The 21803-nt window shown below is 38.1% G+C and overlaps 1 protein-coding gene across 1 annotated transcript in view; it reads right to left on the bottom strand.

Annotated features, from left to right (window-relative positions):
- PLA2G4A (phospholipase A2 group IVA) overlaps positions 1-21803 on the bottom strand; it is a 136034-nt gene that overhangs the window by 34378 nt on the left and 79853 nt on the right. The window contains exons 6-10 of the mRNA XM_084637875.1: positions 19028-19065; positions 15704-15845; positions 8353-8489; positions 1944-2166; positions 224-338 (exon numbers count right to left, since the gene is read on the bottom strand). Of these exons, the coding sequence (XP_084494001.1) occupies positions 224-338; positions 1944-2166; positions 8353-8489; positions 15704-15845; positions 19028-19065 (655 nt within the window). The remainder of the gene's footprint in view (positions 1-223; positions 339-1943; positions 2167-8352; positions 8490-15703; positions 15846-19027; positions 19066-21803) is intronic.

Here is a 21803-nt window from a genome sequence, read left to right as displayed (position 1 = left end):
GTTCAATTTCCATATATTTATGAACTTTAATAAACTTTTATCATTGCTTTAAATTAACCCAACCTCTTTTGTAATTCTCACAGTGGGACCAATAATTCAAGATTTATCCAAACCATGGGATATTATTCGTCCAAAAAAGCATTAAGAAGAAGTAGGACTTTTTTTAAAGTGGGGTGGGGGAAATCTCACAAATGACAACTAAATAAAGAGACTGAAAACATACCTGCAAACATAAGTTCTGACACATCAGGTTTGACATGGAGACAAGTAAAAAGTGGCAGAGCACACTGTGCCTCATTGACTTTCTCTTTCATCTTGCTCAAAGTGGTATTCATCCTCTGCAAAAAAAAAAAAAGAGGAGAGAGGTTACATAAAAACTATTGGTACAAAAGCACTCTGGAAATGGATGACCTGCTGCTATTTGGGGAGACTTCTAGTTTTGCTGAAATCATCAAAAGAGAAAAAGGAACCCCTGAAAAATCAGAATGCATCACCATAAAAGGAGCTAATCTCTATGAATGTCACTATCTGTACAACACATGTTAATGTATAGGAATCAAGGTAGTAAATGCCTAAAGCAGCTCCCATTCTCCCTGAACTATTTACCATATCCGAGAGCAGGGGGAGATTTTGGGGACCTCATTGGGATGTTTTGAAAATTTGGCAGAGATATGCAGGATGAAGTCAGTGTCTCCCATACACTCTGTTTCCTGTGACTGCTGGGGTAGCAATATTGGTGGACACTGAAGATTCTTATCTTCTGTTGTTATATATGGGCTTGTCTACATGCTATTCCAGAATAGCTATTTCTGATTAATTCCTTGTGTGGATACTCTTATTCCAGAATGAGATTGATTTATTCTGAATTATATCAATCTGGATTAAGAAAATTCAAAATATACTACTCTTAGTCTATAATAAGAGCATCAACACATGAAGTTAATTGGGAATAGTTAATCTGCTTTAAATACATACCTGGACTTATTCCAGATTAATTTTCATGTATAGACAAGCCCTAAGAATAAGCATCAAGAAAAATATATCAGGAGGCTAGGAAGGTCATCAAAACCTTAATGCTGTCTCTTAAACTGAAGCACCATTTACTATATCAGGAGGCTAGGAAGGTCATCAAAACCTTAATGCTGTCTCTTAAACTGAAGCACCATTTACTAAAATGTGATAGATATAAGAAATGTGATCTACTGCACAGGACAGAATCCTGGGAGCCAAGAATCCTGGGTTATATTTCCAGCTCTTTCAATGACTTGTTGCTTCAATTTGCATATTCAGCTAAATTCTCTGGGCTATTGTTTGTTCCTCTATGTAACAAGAATAATCATTCTAACCAGCTGTTTTGCCCTCCTCTCTGTCAATATTTTACTGCTATTAACCTTGGAATAAGTCAATATCTGTATAGTTTATTTGTACATATGCACACTATAGAGTATCAGACCAATCTATAATATTCTATTACTATATTTCATTATGTACGTACTCTTTGCTTACTGTACATGATTAAAGGCAAATCCTGCTCACATGATTCACTGGACTTCAACAAGCCTATTACATGAGTTGGTCAAGCAGGATTTGCCTTTAATACTGCGTAACAGTACTATCCTATGGCATCTCTTTCACTTTCAGAAAGTTGGTGATAGGAGAATCATAAAATAAATAAATAAATAGACAAACTGGATCTGGACTATTACCTCATAACAGACTTGATAGACAAATGCTGCCTCTTTTCTTATTTACTAAATGTGCATGGACAGATTGCAATTTTCTTGAATGATTTAGTTATTTAAAATTATTTGACAAATATTCGTGCTATTAAACGTGTTTGATAAAATGTTAGTGAGGACACAAAAAGGTCAATTCAAATGAATATCTGCAGACGTTATTTTCCAGTATTCTCACAGCTTGAATAACTATAAAAACACACTTACATTTTGGATAAGTGTTTCCCCTATCAACATTCCAAAGATATCAGTGAATGTTACAGGCTGCCCAGAACGTTTCTTATTCCATAATGCTTCAATGTAGCGTTTGACTTTCTGAGGAGTGAGCAGCAGAAGTGGGTTATGACTGACAGAGTTCATCAATTCTTCATTAATCTCCTTTGGTCCTTTCCTTGGGAAATCTGGGTGAGAATACAAAGTTGACATGTACCTGTAATGAAAATACAGTGATCAATAGCTCTGTCAATAAATACACAAGACACTCACGTCCTGATTTTGCAGTTTGCAGTATAAAGGCCCAAATGAGCTAAATTTACAACAGACGGACCATCTAAGTTTTATATTTCACTCAATTTAACAGATTTCCTATGTGATTTTTCATTTTCCGCAAAACCCTGGAGTTTTTATGCAAGAAAAGCTCCCATGGATGGGGAGTTCTGGATTTGACCTTCATGTCTTATTTACTCCCTTTAAAACATGAATATACCATGAGTAAAATTTTCAAGTGTGCCCACTTTTGAAAATGAGACCTAGGTGCTTTTGAAAAATGTTAGGACTGTCAAGCGATTAAAAAAGCAATCGCAATTAATTGCGCTGTTAAATAATAATAAAATACCATTTATTTAAATATTTTTGGATGTTTTCTACATTTTCAAATATATTGATTTCAATTACAACACAGAATACAAAATGTACAGTGCTCACTTTATATTTACTTTTTATTACAAATATTTGAACTGTAAAAAACAAAAGAAATCGTATTTTTCAATTCACCTAATACAAGTACTGTAGTGCAATCTCTGTATCAGGACAGTTGCTCTTACAAATGTAGAATTACGTTAAAAAAAACTGCATTCAAAAATATAACAATGTAAAACTTTAGAGCCTACAAGTCTAATCAGTCCTACTTCTTGATCAGCCAATCTCTCAGACAAACAAGTTTCTTTACATTTGCAGAAGATAGTGCTGCCTGCTTCTTGCATTCGATGTCATCTGAAAGTGAGAACAGGTATTTGCATGGCACTGTTGTAGCTAGCGTTGTGAGATATTTACATGCCAGATGAGCTAAAGATTCATATGTCCCTTGATGCTTCAACCACCATTTCAGAGGACATGTGTCCATGCTGATGGGTTCTGCTCGATAACGATGCAAAGCAGTGTGGACCGACCCATGTTCATTTTCATCATCTGAGTCAGATGCCACCAGCAAAAGGGTGATTTTCTTTTTTGGTGGTTCTGGTTCTGCAGTTTCCAATCAGGGTGTTGCTCTTTTAAGACTTCTGACAGCATGCTCCACACCCCATCCCTCTCAGATTTTGGAAGCCACTTCAGATTCTTAAATCTTGGGTTCAGTGCTGTAGCTATCTTTAGACATTTCACGTTGGTATCTTCTTGTCAAATTTGCAGTGAAAGTATTCTTAAAACGAACAACATGCGCTGAGTCATCATCCGAGACTGATATAACATGAAATATATAGCAGAATGTGGGTAAAACAGAGCAGGAGACATACAATTCTGCCCCAAGGAGTTCAGTCAAAAATTTAATTAATGCATATTTTTTTAATGAGAGTCATCACCATGGAAGCATGTCTTCTGGAACGAAGGCCGAAGCATGAAGAGGCATATGAATCTTTAGCACATCTGGCATATAAATATCTTGCGACGCCAGCTACAACAGTTCCATGCGAACGCCTGTTCTCACTTTCAGTTGACATTGTAATTATGAAGTGGGCAGCATTATCTTCCATAAATGTAAACAAACTTGTTTCTCGTAGCGCTTGGCTGAACAAGAAGTAGGACTGAGTACACTTGTAAGCTCTAAAGTTTTACATTGTTTTGCAGTTATGTAATAAAAAAAACCTACATTTGTAAGTTGCACTTTCATGATAAAGAGTGTACTTTTATGAGGTGAATTGAAAAATACTATTTCTTTTGTTTACCATTTTTACAGAGCAAATACTTATAATCAAAAATAATAATATAAAGTGAGCACTATACACTTCATTTTCTGTGTTGTAATAGAATTCAGTACATTTGAAAATGTAGAAAAACATCCAAAAATATTTAATAAATGTCATTTGGTATTCTATTGTTTAACAGAGCAATTAATCATAATTAATTTTTTAATCATGATTAATTTTTTGAGTTAATCACATGAGTTAACTGTGATTAATTGACAGCCCTAAAAGTTTTATATAATTTCTTTTTGTATCATTGATATATTCAGGCATGTCCCTAGTTTTGAGGATATGTATATTACATTAAAAAAAATTAAGCTGAAGTTAAGAATGAAGAGTTAGAAATAACTCAAGTGGAAAAAATACAGGAGAATGTTTTATTTTAAAAAGCCACACACACAAATATAACCCATAAGCTAAATTTTAGAAAGATAGGAAGGTATAAAATGAGGTTAAACATATATAACACTCACGCACATACACAGAATATAGTATGAAAAGTTTTACTCATGGTATATTCTTGCTTTTGAAGGGTTTGTGCATGCATACATACAAACACACAGAGAGTTATGCTTATTTAGCTCTTTTCAGGCTCCAAATACATTATTTTACATTATTTGATGAGTCAGTTCTCCAAATGTAAACGTGACTATACGTGAAAGCTCCAAATAATTGTTTAAATTGTTCAATTAAATATAATCATGTTAATAAAACTATATGTGCCAACTGCATTATGGTCTTGACAATTATCTTTCAGCAGCAGATCTTTATCCAGTCACAAGGCTCAAAAACTGAAGTTCTAAACCACTCCTTATTTGGGCAAAACCTCTCTTGAAATAAATGGGGTTTTGATTGACGAAGGGCTTCAGAATAGGGCTCCCAAATGCACTGCATTTCAATTAGGTAAAACTTGCTTATTTATATACATGCTTGAGGATTACAAAATTAGAGAAGAAATTATTGCAACAAGCTAACAGTACAAAAAATATTCTGGCAATTCAGTCTTACTCAGAGAATGACCAAACAAATTTCTCAGTGCCATATTATCAACTCTGACTTCATCTCATCTAATGTACTGACTGGTATGTATATGAACCACTGTCATCTATTACACAGCAGCATTGGGCCAGATTTACAAAGGTATTTAGGAACTTAAAAGATATAGATAGGTCAGTGCCTAATTTGTAAAGAAAAAAGTATCTTGGCTCAAGAAATTTGGTGCTGGGGCTCAAGCAATTTTTTTACTTTCATAACTGATGCGGCAAGCCCAAAGGTGCCAGGGCTATGAACTGCCACGCCTAGAGGTGCCGGGGCCCAGCCCTGGCACAAATTAAGCATTGAGATAGGTGTTTAGTGGGATTTTCAAAAAAAGACTCTAAGCAGGTAAGGCACCTAACCCAATTTGGTAATTATGTCACCCTCTAGTGGCCAAAAGGGATATACTATTACTGAAAAGAAATGGAGATTTTTCACTATTTCAAATTAGCAGAAGCCTGTGTTTGGGGAATTTCCCCCATGTAGTGTGTATACAGTTTAACGGACAATTGGATTGTCCATACATGTTACAACTCTTCTCAAAAGCCATCTTACTGAAGTTTATTTTTACCCCACTATAATTTGAACAGGTTTGTCTACTTTACATCTTTGTATGGATGTAAATACAAATAGCTTTCTGCATAATTTAGGTGGGAAAGATTCACACTGTAATGTATGCAGTAGTAAATATGAAAATAGAGCTTAGATAGTCCTTAACAGTTTATTTTGGCTGAAGTCTACTGTACTAATAAGTAAAGCAAATAAGGAAATGAACATATTTTGTTCTTTACATTTTACAAACCAATTTTAAAAACTGCTAAAATCAAATGTACAAACTGGAAACAACTCTTAGTCCAAGTGAATGGTATTTTACACATTTAGGCCATTACCCAGCAATGCACTTACACTCATACCTAACCTTAAAGACCAAAGCAATCCCACTGCCACTAATGAGTATTCACATACTTAAGGAAAGGCATGTCATAAGGCTCCAATCCAGCAAAGCATTACTGAGGTAATAAAACTTACCATAATTCCAGGAAATTCTTTAAAACAATAAAATGGAGAGCTGGAAAACAATTCAAAGCACATATGCTGATACTTAAAACCAAATTGATTTGACCAGCATTTACACAACTTAGCAGTCATCTCATAAATTAGGACTGAAATGGAGAAATTTAAGAAGTTGATTGCAAATATATCTTTAAAAAATGGACAAGCAGCCGGATACTCCACAATCATTTACAAAGTAATTGAAAGATTAAAGAGTTTATAGCAGCATCCAGCAGTTTGTAACTCCTCTTCTTAAGAGGTAAAGAACATATGCATCTAAGCTAATATAACCGCTTTTAAATACTCACAGCAAACAAAGGTTTGATGATTGGAGGTTATGTAAAAGTACACAGCGTCCTCATGCAGTAACATGTACTCTATATATCTTTCTACAGTCCTCTCTTTTAATCTTTCACTTTTTTATTAATGCCATTTGAAAATTAATAGAAGTGTGGGTTATCAGTTAGCAAGAGCCAGATATTTTCACAGTTAAGGGATAGTGAAGGGTTAATAGTTTGTGCAGTGGTTTAGTGTGTTTTAGAGTTTACCAAATGGGCAGGAAGCCTCTGGATTCTGTCACTGCATAGCTGGGGGATTTTAGATCAGTCATTTAGTCTCACTGTGCTTTAGTATAATGAAACCTATGCCACATGTCCGATACAAGATATAATTAATGTTTGCAAAGTGCTTTGAGAGTTTATGGTAGTGCAAAGTATTAACGTGTATCAAATCACAGGTGAAATAAGTATACCAGCAAACTACAGTGTGTGTGAAAAAAGGAAAATGTGATACAGAAGATCAGTCTATGGTCAGGCAAGATGACTGACACAATTAATGAGGTAGACACTCTCTTCCAAGGTCAAGCACACATCCTGGGGAACAGGCAGAAACCTTCCCTTTCCCGCAAGGGAAGGAACAGGGAATACTCCACCCTTCAGATGGAAGGCATAACCCTGTTCCTGGGGGATAGATGGTATGGAAAAGAAAAAAACAAGGAGGTACTGGCTAAGTGTCAAAAATAGTATTTCTTTATATTACACAGGACAATTCTGAACCGGTGTTATCACCCAGACTGTGCGGACTTATTTGTTTAAACCCCAGCTATTTTTAAACTTATTTTTCTGACCTGATTGGTTTAAAGAATTTTACTATTTGGATTCAAATTCTATTATCTTTACAGTACATCAACATACAGGGTTGAACTCTCACCAACGCAGTGTTTGTTTAAAATGTAGCTCAGTGAGATCCAGACCTCAGGCACAACCGGTTCACGTTCTGACTAGTAAGTAGCTAATTCAATGAACTTGCAGACTCAGCTGAGGCAGGAAGGACATCTGTCATTCCCCTCAACACAGTTTACCAGGGCTGGCCTAAAGGGGAGATATAGGCTTGGCACCAGTCCGATGTTGGCTTCTTTTCTGGTCTCAAACTGAGCAAAAGCTGGTAACAGCAGAGGCACCCTTCAGCTATATAGGAAAAAAGCAAAGCAACACCAGCACACACAGTTTCTGCCACATCTTGGGTTTAGCATGAGCAAATCAGTCATGTGGGCACAACATGCCCACTTTTCTGCAAGCCATATTCCATTCTCCCCTGCTCTTACCAATGGTAAAGAACTTCATACGAGACCATCCATTGTTAAACTCTCCAGAGAAAACAGGAATATATCTCAAAAGCCAATAATTGGAGACAGGGCTTCTTTCTGGCACTGTGTGTTCCCATCTTCTTATGGCCACATGAGAAATGTCTACTTAGAACTTGGCACATACACTGGTTGCTATAAATGCATTAGTATATCTTCACCCTGTTATGAAATTCTAATGGCCTTGACCCATTTCATTTCTGCAGCAAACCCAACACGCGCACACCCAAGTCTCTTCACAAAAAGTCTGATTTTTGTTTTCTTAAGCAAGGAAAAATCATCAGCCTTTTTTGTGTGAATTTGTTCTTAAGTGGCTAGAGTCCCTGGTCAAGGGCTCCTATGGCAGAAAGTCCACAAGGCTACGGTGATGCCAAACTGTATCACCCAGCATGAAAAGCGAGGACACTGGTTGTATAGTGACATGGCTATTGGAGATGGGAACTGTGTTAATTCAGATCCTCACTGATCAAGCTCCTATGCAACCCTCTTGGAGTTGACGTTGCCTATATCCTGGTAGGTACTCCAAAATACTAGCAACCAAAGATCAACTCTATTGCCACTCTACTGCACTGGATGGAGAATGCCTTTCCTCTGGTGATTGTACCCTACATCATAAAATACATTCTCCCAGTTATCAGTGGAAAGTTTCCACTGCACCAAAACAAAGCGGGGGGGGGGGGTGTCACGAGGGAGGGTGCAGAAAGCTTACCATGTAGATCCTGATAGACCAGCAATATATGTTGTACAGTCTAAAATTCCTGATTCGTAGAGCGCTTTCATAACTCCAGAAAACCCCACCATGGCCCGAAATCCACCACCTGAACCCAATACCGCTATCGCTGGTACCTGGAAAAATGAAAAAGACAGCACACAATACAGTTGGCTTCTAGGATGTATTTTAAAGAGCTAAATACATTTTGTGTCCACCAATCAGTAGCCAAAGACATCAGACTTATGCAATTAATAGTCACCATTCAACAGTCCCCACAGCAGAGACTCAAACCTGAATCCTTATCTCTAGGCTGCAGATCTAACAGGAGAACCAAAAAGATTCTTCTTAGCATTAGAACTGTTCTTTTTAAAATGTATATTATAGAAGAGTGGCAAATAGTCCAGTAAAAATCTGTGAAACGAGACCTTAAAAACAAAGGCTATGAAAGATGCCATGGCACTATTCATGAGTAATGAATCTCCTGCCCAAACTTACCCTCCCTACCCATGATATGCGGTGCAGTGTGTGTAATTTGATTGCTTCGATCCTCCCAAAGATAGCTGTATTTCAGTGGTGCTGCATTATTTTTTATTGTATTACTCTAGCACCAAGGAACTCTAATCATGGACCAAGACCCCATTGTGCTAGCCGATGTATAAACATAGAACAAAACAAAGGCCCTGCTTTTGAATCCCCAAGGGAAAAAGGCACTACAGAAATGTAATATCTTGTAACTGTAAAGGAATCCTCCTTGATCCACAGATCACCAACACAACACACCAGATTCTGATCTCAGTTCCCACTGTGCCAAATCTGGGATACTTCCACTGGCTTCAGTGGAGTTACCCTAGATTCACACTGGTGAACATGAGATCAGAATGTGGCTGAATAGCTCAAGTGAGCTCAGCGAGAACATTATGGTTCTATGTCAATGAAGCTGCTGTTTCTATATACGATGCTGCCTAGTACTCTCCCTGAAAAAGAATGAGTACAATTTATTTGAAGAAGTCTGTATTCGTAGCCAGCTTTCTAAACAGTTCATTTTAAATTTCTCTACACTATCCTGCTCCCCTCAACACCACTCCACCAACAGCCCAGGATATAAAGAAAAGAAAAGACGTTACGCCTAATGATCTAAAACTAATAAATCCACAGAAATGTTTTTTAAAAGGAAACACATCTAAGCAACGTTTCAGTGAAGGAACCAAAGACAGTGAAATTTCAGCTCTACAGCCTTTATCAGAGAGACGTGGCTCTCTCTTTGGAGAGTGTATTAGTCATTTCACTTACTGACAGCTATTGGAGTGGATGCTCATCCACACGTAGGTTTTGGGCACCCATGATTATTCTTTAGGCGGTCTTTAAGTTGGTCCTTATTGCACATCCTTATTTATAATTTAATGATCTAACACACCTTTAAAGGGGTCATACTGTTGACAAACTTAGTTTGTGCTGAAAAAATTTAGGGTCCTTTATTATCAAGTTTTACTTCAGTTCAAGTGTGAATAGATATGAGATATTTCAGTCAAATAGGAAGGGGAGATGGATGGAAATCCTAACACAGCCATAACTAAAGCTCCAATACCATGAAAAGAAAATGCCATGCAGAACGACTTTAAAGAGTCCGATTCCACACCTTATACACACCCCAAACTCCCACTAACTCTAGGAAGACTTTGGACCCAAAGGATCTAGAGGTGCTGATGTATCTATTATCCTAGTCTTGTGCCATACCCCTGCCACAGAAAAACGAGTTAGACAAAATAATTTCCAACAAAAAATTGAAAACAGATTTCTCTCACAAGGTTGAGTACCCAACATTTACAACAATTGTGTATCTGTTTCATGTCATTTATTTGTCCAATGCATTCTAAATAGTAGGCTATGTACATTGTTTATAAGAAGCTGTGGAATTCAATGAAGACCACCAATTATAACAATTCATAATTGCTTAGCTAACTCCCTAACTATTCTCTTCCACAACAATAAAGGGAAGATTTTCAAAGGCACAAATGGCAGATAGGCACCCATCTCCCGTTGACTTTCATTGTGCTTTGTGCCTTCACGTGCTCCTCCTCAATCTTTTATGGACTCAAAGTAGTTAGGGATTAGGGAGGAGGGGAAACTATTAAATTAGCAGAGTCCATTCCCTCCATTAACACCGGATACTGTCCTCATCTTGAGAATTTAACTGATGCTATTGTTGACTATAGGACAAATGCCAAGTTATACATTTCCAAGGTGGAGCTGTATACGGATATACAAAATACAGAAAATGCTATTGGATGGCCAAAGCGAATGCACATCAGAAACAAGGGAGGGGAAAGAAATCCTCAAACCAGTGAAGAAAAAAGGAAAGGGTGATGGAATTTCACTAACAGGGTGAAATCCTTGCTTCATTGAAGTCAATGGCAAACCTCCCATTGATTTAAGTGAGGCCACAATTTCATCTCTCTCTTTTTCTTAATCTGCAAATCCCAGGAAAGTCAGTTTGGCCCATAGAGTGGTAAATTAATCCCACTATCTAATCTCTGGTCTAATCCCTCTAATAGTTATCTCAGTCCCAGTCCATTTCATTAGCTGTGGGAATAAAATAGCAGGTAACCAAAATCACTCATCAGTTTATACATCTCACTGATGACACTTCTTATACCCATGACAGGAAAGTGCTGTACATTATCTGCAGTATGATTTCAACATGCTAGCCAACATGCCAATCATAGTTTACTTAAGCAATATTAAATCAACAAGGGCAAGATTGTGCAATTATTACTCACAGGGACTAGTGCCCTTCTCTTCATTTAAATGGCACCATTTGCACAGTAAAGTACTGCAAGTAAGGGTGGAAGGATCTTGCTCTACTGCATTTTATAACAGCATGTGATTCTTTTGATGAAAGCAAAAAATTGTTTTAATTTCATAGAATATCAAGTTTGGAAGGGACCTCAGGAGGTCATCTAGTCCAACCCCCTGCTCAAAGCAGGACCAATCCCCAATTTTCGCCCCAGATCCCTAAATAGCCCCCTCAAGGATTGAACTCACAACCTTGGGTTTAACAGGCCAATGCTCAAAACGCTGAACTATCCCTTCCCCCCACTTTGGATTTTATTAATTTCAGTGTTTGCTTCCTGTACCTGCACTGAGACATTTTCATATTTACAGTGGTTGGGAAGATTTTAAGGATGCAGAGGAAACAAATGTTATAGTTTACTTATTTATAGTTTACATGGGAATTTTAACACAGGCTGCAAATTTTAAGTCAACATTGAAATAAATCAGCAATGAACCCCACTTTTGCTTCTTAGATCTAAAACACGTAGCCAGTGGAAATGGCTGCACCCAACAATTGCAAAACTTTGGATGTCATATTTGACCTTCCGCTCTATACAAAAGGTTGGATTTTAATTCAGTAAAAGAAGATTAACTGATTAGTGTTTGTACAGCACTTTTCAGATGTAAAGTACCATATAAGTTCTAGGTATTAATAATTCCAACCACAGGTATTTATTGGCATTATCTTTCTTTGTCATTCTGTACAAGGGATAGTTTTCTGTCAAAGAACAACAAAACTAAAGTGAAGAATTAGGACATGCCTGTTTTACTAAACCAACACCCCACTGATAGAGAGGTTGCTTTGAACAGTAGCGCTATATTAGTAATATTACTCAGCACTTACAATGTGCTTTAACCTTTGAAAGCTCTTTACAAACGTTAGCTAATTAATCTATAAAGGCAAATCTCAACAGGCTAAGCAGAGGAGAGTTCCAGGTGCAAGCCCAGAAGAAGAAAAGTATTTAAGGATACTCGCAAGCCATCACTGGTCAGCAAGTCTATTAACCACTGTAATGGCGGGAGAAGGAGGGAAAGGCTCAATCCTCTTCAGGACACAGCAAACTCCAAAAGGCTGCTCTTTGAAGTGTTCAACAAAGAAAAGAATGATCATCATTTACATTCCCTCTGTATTTAAATCCACAGCCATCATGGGAATCACAGAATTCATGATATAGAGCTTGTGGGAAGTGACCTATAGCTGCATGCAGAAAACTCCCACTAATTTTAATAGTTTATGCCCCCAATGTATCAAACAGATCATAGAGCTCAGAGTAATGCCCGATTGTGGTACCTCTTCCCTTGTAGGGAACTGGTTTTGAAGGGATTCTTCTTATCTAAAACTACCCTCCCTCCTATTTTGGCTAGTTACTTGATGTAATTAAAGACCATGTCAGTGGCAGAGAAAAATAATCATTGCCACAGGAGAGAGGACCCCTGCTGCTGCATAAATGCCTATTGCCTGTACGATCACCTCCTCATTTCCAGCAACACAAATCTAGAGCAGAGCTATAGCGTGGGTCTGTGTAGAAAGGAAGTGGCTAAGAAAGACAGCACGTCCTAACCACACCCCTATTAACCACTTTGCCCACTTTGAAAAATAACTGGGTGGCCTGGGGCCGTGCAAAGTAGCAAGTGTTGCTATAAGAGGAGCAGTTGGCTCCATGCATTTGGTTTCAGTTCACTCAGCTGGTGTAACATGTGTGTCGAGTGCAGGCTTGCATATTAGTACTATAGACATAGTAGAGGACAAGTTTATTGCCAGTCTTTCCCTACCCCCAGCTCCTCAAAACCAGAAAAGGGAGAGAGGGAGAGAGGAAGACAAGAGGCTTTCTCGCTCCTCAAGGGAAGGTGAAATGCAATTCTAAATATGTAACTTCCCTGCTTGCAAGGCTTTGCTACAACTGCTTTTGTGCAATGCAATTTTCATAAAGGCTTAAATGGAAATGTGCAAGGAACATACACTGTGAAAAGCAGACATGCCCAAGTTACAAGCTTTCACCTAGATCAGTGGGACCTGAGGGAAGAGAAACAGAGAAGGAGATGCAGGACTTGGGGGTGGAAGGAAAAAAGCCTCTGCAATATGGTGGAGAGCAAAGGGACAGCAGCAATTGGGAAACAAGCTTGTCAGCAATCAGAGAATACAGAACAGCCAATCAAAATTGCCCCTATTCCCCTATCTGCCGGATGCTAGTTGCAATGTTTTCTGGGAACTGTACACAAAGCTGACCAAACACCAGAATTTGTGTGCTACTGGAAATGGTGAGATTTCACATTTTTGCTTCATCCAGATTTGAGATGAGAAGTCAAAATCTTGGAATTTTCTATAAAACTAAATATTCCAAAATATTTTGTTTTGAATGTTTCTTTTTGATAAGGTTGAAACATTTGGTTCCAACTTTATCATTTTGTCTTTTATATTATATTCTAATATAACAGTCAAAACAATATGATAAAGTTGAAACAAAATGTTCTGACCTTATTGAAATGAAACATTTGGATAATTCCCCATCAAAAATGTTGATGAAATGAATACAGTCCCATGAAATGATTCAAGTTTGTTCAATGAGCATTTTCCAACAGCATTCTCTTTTTCACCAGCTCTAATTGCACTTGTATAGTACCTTTCACTCAACGATCCAAAGCCTTTTACAATCAATCAATTAAGCCTAGGCACAGGTGACATGTCCACTTAAAAATAGATTAAGAGAGTAAGTGACTCATGCAGGAGGTCATATCAGAAAGGAGAACTGCATCCAAGAGTCCCAACTCCCCGTTTTATGCTCCAATCCCTAGACCACATTGCCTCCATCAAACTACAGTAAGGCTATGTCCATTTGCAAACATCCAAAGGGCTGTGGTATAGTTTTGTTCTGGAATAGTCCAATCCAGCTCCTATTTAAGTCAATGGGAGTCTTTCTTTGATTTCAACAAAAGTCAGTTTGGGTAATCAGTTAACTTGATACAAACCTGAGTTTTATAAAACTTGCAGATTTAAAACAATCCCTGCAAAAGTCTATCACATTCTGCTAATGCTAAAAGAAAAAGACAGCTCCCTAACCTAAACCCATATAAACATATGCTGTAAGGACAGTCTTCATTTCAGTGTTATCAGCCAGCCAATGTGCAGAGACCAAACAAATAATTGTCACTGTGTTTAACTGGTGGTGACAAAAAATGATCCTTAGACACTAATGGCCAGATTCACAAAGGAATTTAGGTCCCTAAAAATGCAGATAGGTGCCTGGTGTGATTTACACATATGGCTAAACAGGTTAGGTGCCTAATTCCCACTGAAAGCCATTGGAGTTAGGCCTTAGCCCATTGAGACAGTTTTGTAAAGCTCACTATGTGCAATCTGTATCTTTAGACACCTAAATATTTTATGAATCTGACCCTAATGACTTGGTTTTCAGAAGTGCTGAGCACCCATAACAATGGGTCTTGCAGGTGCTTATCTCCTCTGAAAAAATCAGAGTGCAAGGACCCAGTCCTGCTAGTGTACTCAGCAGAGTGCAAGCACCTTGTAGGAGATGCCCAGCACTTTGCAGTATAAAGCTCTAAGTGTCAGAACCAGGATGTGGGCAGTCTAATGGTTAGAGCAGGGGATAGGAGTCAAGCCAAGGGTCAGAGCTGGGGTCAGAAGCCACCAACTCAGGGGTTCTCAAACTGGGGGTTGGGACCCTTCATGAGGTCGTGAGGTTACTACATGGGGGGTTGTGAGCTGTCAGCCTCCACCCCAAGCCCCACTTTGCATCCAGCATTTATAATGGTGTTAAATATATTAAAAAGTGTTTTTAATTTATAAGGGGGGGGGTCACACTCAGAGGCTTGCTATTTGAAAGGGGTCACCAGTACAAAAGTTTGAGAATCACTGCACTAACCAGAGCCAAGGCTCAGAGCCAGCATCAGGAGTCAGGCAAGGGAGCAGAGCTGGGGCAGACTGGAGGAGGAGCAATGCTGAACTGGCTAACCCAGGATCAGCTGAGAGGGAACTCAACCTCATGGTTCCTGACACTAAAGATACAATAATAGCAATAGAGAAGGAGCTGATGGATCTCTGATCTAACATAAGTAGACTTTCTTTTAGGTGTTTTGTTAAGGATTCAGAAAGAAAAGAACAGAAAACTATGTTACAGGCTGTTTAATGAAAGTGTCAATAAAGATTAAAAGCCAAGGTTTTGATCCTGAAATGTGCTCCATCCAGGTAGATCCCTGTGCCATGACTAGAGCGCGACTGACTTCAATGGAGCTCCATGAGCATGAAACTCATTGCAGGATAAGCCTAAAGATTTAACTTACAACTTCGAGAGATGGCAAAATCAGCCTCATCCCATATTATGAATGTGCTGCGACTAAAAGATGTTTATTTGTACTTATACTAAACTTTGAATTGTACCCTTCATCCTATTCTTTATTTTCATGTCTTTCAGAAAGACAGGAATAGGGTTCCAAAGGTAATACTGTACTGATCTGGCTGCTCAGGTTGTAATTATTCACAGAAGCATTTCAAACCCACATCACGGGAAGTGGCCAAGTTCTTGCTGTTTTCTGCTCCTAGGAGGGTTTTCATTTTCTGCATGATATTTTCCCGCCGCTGCTGTCGAAATGTCTTCTCCTGATCGCACAGAGCCATGCTGAATCGGAGGTCAGTTGAAGAGCTGTTTTGCAAAACAGACAGACTGTGAACCCCAAAACTGATAAACAAAATTTCACTTATGAGCCCATAGACTTTAATGGGAACAGGAGCTATTGGTTTACGTTATAAAAGCAATAAAATACAAAGTGCTAGATACATTGCATAATCGTACATTCCATTAAGCCATTCTAAGGGGAAAGAATGGTCACAGTGTCTCTTTAGCAAATATGAACCCTCCCAGTATTTAACTCATTTTATCTGGCAGGACTACAGTTCATACACTAGTGAACACATGAAAGAGAAGACATAAAATATTCAGCTGCTAGTAATGTATTCTGTGGTCTTTTTTTAAAAAAAAGTGAAGTTAGCACTGATAAAAAAGTGCTAGATTCACAGCCCAGAAACTGAATTCTCTGCTTATCCACAGATCAAAGACAGTCTGAACAACTGCAACGAATGCTTCTTTGCATAACCTCACTAGCGCACATTAATGTTGACTTAGAGGTGCTGTGTCAAGTGGTGAGATGATAATTCAATCTCCATGGACACTCAGTCCTTGGCCTCTCCCCTGAGATTGTCACTGAGTGACAAATGTGGTAGCAAACTCAGCAGGACTTGCACCAGTGTCGTTTAGGCCAGAAGTGGATCCCCAATGTATCCAGTAGGGCCTAATTTTTGTATTGGGATTTTCTTGGGATTCCACAAACTGGGCTCCTACTTTCCACTGCACATAGTGTAGGCAGGGTAAGAAGTTTCATCTGCCATTTGACTCGGGATGGTTAAGACTCACTGATCTTGTACACCACTCGGAGGGTGTGATCCCCAGTACTCCGTCTGTACTTTTTATTGCATGTCTATTTTATCAATACACATTATTAGAAAGGTTCCAATCCACCAGGGACTTTATCATGCCCTTAACTTTGACTCTGTGAGTAGTGCCATTGAATTCGATGAGACCACTCATTGAAAGTTAAGCACATACTTCAGTGTTTTGGTGCATCAGGGCTATAGGCTGTATGTTGGAAAAGGGGGTTTGGTGGGGGGGGGGAGGGGGACCTGGCAAAAATCTTTGCTCACATATACCTCACTGAAAGTGAGCCATTATGAAAGATGAGCTAAACAACTCTTTGGGGTATTTTGACAATTCAGTTACTAGACAGCACCCTCCAGGGTTCCTTTTCGACAAACATACAGACTTGTGAACATGTAACATCTTAGGTAAAGTGGAAATATACATCAAAAGACAGTGAATCAAACTATTATGCAGTCAGATGAACAGAATGAGTAAAGAAGAAAAAAGACTGCCTAGAAGCAAGGCACCACCAAAATGCACATAATGGTACAATTCAGAGAGCAGTGACTGCTGTACTGTACAGCACAACTGAAAGGAATTCCAGATTTCTGAGTTTCATCAGCTAAATTAAATAGCATATTTCATATGTGTTCGATGAAAATTACAGACATGAAAAATACAGCAACCAGACTGGCTAATCACAATGCCCTGGCCTTGGATTTAGGAATACAGTGGACTGAATGTTGCTGTCTTTTACATCTCTGCAGTCTCTCTACAACCAGTGAGGTTTCCAAAGTGTAGCTGGGAGCATAATTTGGCCCCTTGTGCCATGTTGTTACGATATCCTAATATATTCTATAATTGCCACACAACATGGCTATGAGGCTTGTATTGAGTTAACATCATAAGCATGAATTAATCACACCCTGTTGTGTCTAAATGTATAAGCCATAGGAGTTTTAGGGGTGGCCGAGTGGACCACACACAGATGTCCATCTGTTGGCATAAAGAATAAGATGAAACAAACCCTAGGGGCTGTTTCCCGCCATAAGGAGTTATATTTAATATAGTGATGGTGCATGAAATCACTACTATAGTTACAGAAGAAAATTAGTCAATTTTTAAGTTCTCTGTTTTCAGTTGCTCATAAATTTTAGATTGAAAATTTTGGTGCCTGACCTATTCCTCAAGATATGTTGTTTCTCTGAAGAGAGGCAAAACCACACATGATAAAAATGAGTCATATCACTTCATTCACTGGTGGATGGTGTTCAGGTACTACAGTGACGAGGATGGCATAAGAATTTAAATAGATTAGGATTAAATAGAATTCCCTCCTCTCCCAAATATATTTATTTCACTAAATCACTTCAGACATTCTTGAGAAATGAGAAGTGAATTTGGGGCAGGAACCATCTTTCTGTTCTGCGTTGGTACAGTACCTACACAATAGGGCCCTGGACCATGATTAGGGCTCCTAGGTGCTACAGTCATACAAATAATTTTTCCTCACTTTCAAAAAATATTATGACCACATTTTTCTTCATAGGGATCATTCAAAAAATAGTTGATCTATAAAACCCAGTCTGTAAATAGCCTTCATTGAAGAATTATTTCTTACTTTGTTATGTGTGGAGATGAGGAATGGATTTAAAATAAAGATTTTGAGATGAAAATGTGAAGGTGCGCATGAGAGCATTTCATTATTTGCTTACCCTGAAAAGACTTATGCATGTGCTTAACTTTGCACATGAGGCTAAATCCTGGCACCAGTGAAGTCAATGACAGCCTTGCCATTCACTTCAGTGGGGCCATAGTTTTATTGATAGTGCACAGTTCCATTAAAGTCAGTTGCAATTACTTCAACAGGAATATCCTCCGTGTGCAAAGTTAAGTATAAGCATAAGTCTTTGCAGGATTAAAATCTTAAAGATTGATCTGATGAGCATGCATCTGCAGCTAGCTAGCTAAAAGTTGAGATTAGATTGGAAAATTGCTGTGGAAGAGTGGGAGATGACTGCAATAAGGATAACCCCTGAGGCTGGCTGCCTACTGAGCTTCTAAAGTTCTGCATAGGAGAGGACCATTGGAAAGGAGCGCACGTAGTGGAGGCCCTGGAACAAGGATCTTATCAACTACAGCCTTGCTCCTGCAAACACTTAAACAAGTGCATAATTTTACTCACATGAATGGTCCCATTTAAGTCAACAGCAGACTTACTTTGTGGGCGTAACCTTCACTTTTGAATTGTCCTGAGTTTTCAGTGCTTGATATTTCAACCTTAATACTAGTTAATTTTGCATTTCATTTTATATACTTTGGAAAAAAAATTACAATGAATAGAAAACACATAAATAGGCTGCTCACACAGTCATTCTCTACATATTTGTTTGGTTAAGTGAGATACTTACCAGACTTCAAGAAACAATTCCAAAGTCATTTCTGTGACCTAAACAAGAAACATTTCAAGCTGATTATATCATTTATAGATGAAAGAAAACACATGCACTTTGAATATACACGCATCCTCCTCCTTATAAGTTATACATTCACTTTAAAAAGAGGAAACAATTGACCAGATATGTAAATGGATTTCCTTAGGAAGAATGACTATTTGGAAGAGTGAACAGAGTGCTTTCGAAGGGGGTCACACAGTACAGAGACTACAGTTCTCAGTTAACACAGAGAGTATATGGTGTTAAATCTTGACTTGAATTAGTCAAGTCCCATTAGCATTGTCTTCCCTCATACATTGCTTTGTGAGTGTCACCCTTGACCAGGATGTAATTTTAGTTCAAGCTCCACATTTCTAAAAACCTTGGCCTCTGCTGCCAATAGCAGTACTATCTGTTATTTGCTCAACATGCCGCACCAGTAGGTACTACATCACTGATCTGGATTTGAAGCAATGACACACAGGTAAATGATTGTACTGTATGGTCTGAGACACCAAGTCTGCCATCACAAGCAAATATGTTTACAGTGTAATTTAAAAGATAAAACGTCCAAGCCTGCAGCCCTTGCACATGCAATTAAAATTATCATTATTATTATACAAACTTTTAATTAACTTCTTTAGGCATGCATAAAGGCTAAAAGATAAGAGAAGACTTTATCACAGCTGACTGAGAGTCAAAGAGAAAGAAAAAGATGTTTTCTGCCTATTTTGAATAAACAGTCCAACAGAAACTCACTATGTATTCAAAGCTAGAAGGACCGATACAAATATTCTTTAATCAAACAATATTTGTGGTGGCATTTGAAATCAAAAAGTTGAAAAAATGTCAACGCCTGATCCTTAAGGGATAGATCATATCTGTTAGGCATGTCTCAGTGTAAGAAGCAGCTCGAACCAGGCAAGCACTAGGATCAATTCTACCTCCCTGAACTCTATGATGCATAAGGGAAATATGTCTGCTATTACACTCTTTTATGAGTAACAAACTCTCCCACATAGCACCTGCCTCTAGAAGGTGGAGTACCAGTAAGGCCTTTAGAAGGCCAAAATGAAAACATGCAGTGATGCACTGGCTTTAAGAATGTACACTCTGAATATTAAATAGACTCCAGAAGTGAAATGCCAGATTCAACAGCACTCCATTCTCTATGACAAAATACAAATATTAGGCACAGATGGTATATATTAGCTGTGCATGTTGAGTTCAACCTGATTTGGAATTCCTCACCATTCTCTCATAAGTAGAGCTGGGTAAAAAATTTCTCATGAATATTTTATTCAATAAAAAATGCAGTCCTGGTTGACCCAAAACAATCTGTGAAGTTGACACAAAATTGCCAGAGGAGGAGGAAGTCCTGCTGCCACCACCACTGTCCTCCCTGCTAGAATGTGGAAGACTGCTGTGGAACAGACGTGAAACTGATCTTTTCGATTGATTCAAATTTTTGAAACATTTAAGATTTGGTTTGACCCGAACTGATTTTTTTTCTGTTTTTCAGAACTACCACTGGACTTGAAAAATCAGTTATTTGAACAGTTCTACTCGTAAGGCTCATCATAGTTTGATTTCTTTAAACAAGCCTTTTCCCTACTCATTGTCTAATGTAAAGGAAAGTTAGTGAACTAAATGACTCCATCCACAGAAAAAAGGTATCTGCAATTTGACAACTTAACATTAACACACAATATATAAAGCATATTGTTCGCAATTAATTACAGATACATCAACCCCTTTTCCTCTACCTCTCCTTTTTACTAACTAAATGATGATTCAAGTCTTATTTCTGTAACATGGAAGACCAAGACACCAATACAGAAGAGTCAACCAAAAAGTGAAAAAGATCAGGAATTAACCAGAGCATTCATAAGACACAAGTAAGTGTGTCAGATAAGCAACAACTTCTGAAAGAGATGGTGTTAGAATTACATCAACTCTCAGGCTGCAGTAAATTACACTTTATATACATTTCTTAATTGATTTACCAAAAAGGCCTTAATCAATTATTTGCTTTAACCAAACAGGTTTTAGTAGTGATACCACATGCCCTAAAGCTTTGTAGGAAGGGCCACTGATCAAAATTTATGATTATATACATTATGGAGTGAAACTGAAACACATACATTGTATAGAATGTAAATACTTTAACATCTAAAGAAAAACTTCAGCTACAAACTCTCTTTCAGCTATCTCTTTTTTAAGGATTTATAGTATAGACTGAGATTGCTGCTAAATTAACTCAATTAGTTTTGTATAAAGGCTCAGACAGAATAATTCAGTTGTGACTTGCCTTGATTTTACAGAAGTCACATAAACACATCATTATATGTTAACCAAGACTGCGTTACTGCGAGTCATTTACTAGCAGTGCTATGTAGAATAGTTAAATAATCTCTGTTAGTGCTCCTGGAGCCACACACAGCAGTAGTAGAAGGTAACTTGCATTACAGCATTTGAATTGCTCCTCAGGCCAATAAAGTCCTATTGAATTGAATTGAGCAGAGGCTTGCTCCACTGAGATGTATCTTGAAGTTACTGCATCACACAGAGTCCTCTTGGAAGGGATACTAATGTATTATGTTTTAAAAATAACTATTGAATGTTGATGTTTTTCCCACTCTTCTCCCATACAGAAATATATAATGTGTATACTATTGAGATGAGGATGCTGGGGATGAGGGTGATCTTGGGACTTCCATATATCTCAGAGCAGGAGCTCCCTGCCAGTATC

Source organism: Lepidochelys olivacea, assembly GCF_965140295.1.
Source record: "Lepidochelys olivacea isolate rLepOli2 genome assembly, chromosome: 8".
Classification (NCBI taxonomy): Eukaryota; Metazoa; Chordata; order Testudines; family Cheloniidae; genus Lepidochelys; species Lepidochelys olivacea.
Note: the sequence above shows the minus strand (reverse complement) of the source record. Positions and strands in the feature narration are given on the sequence as shown.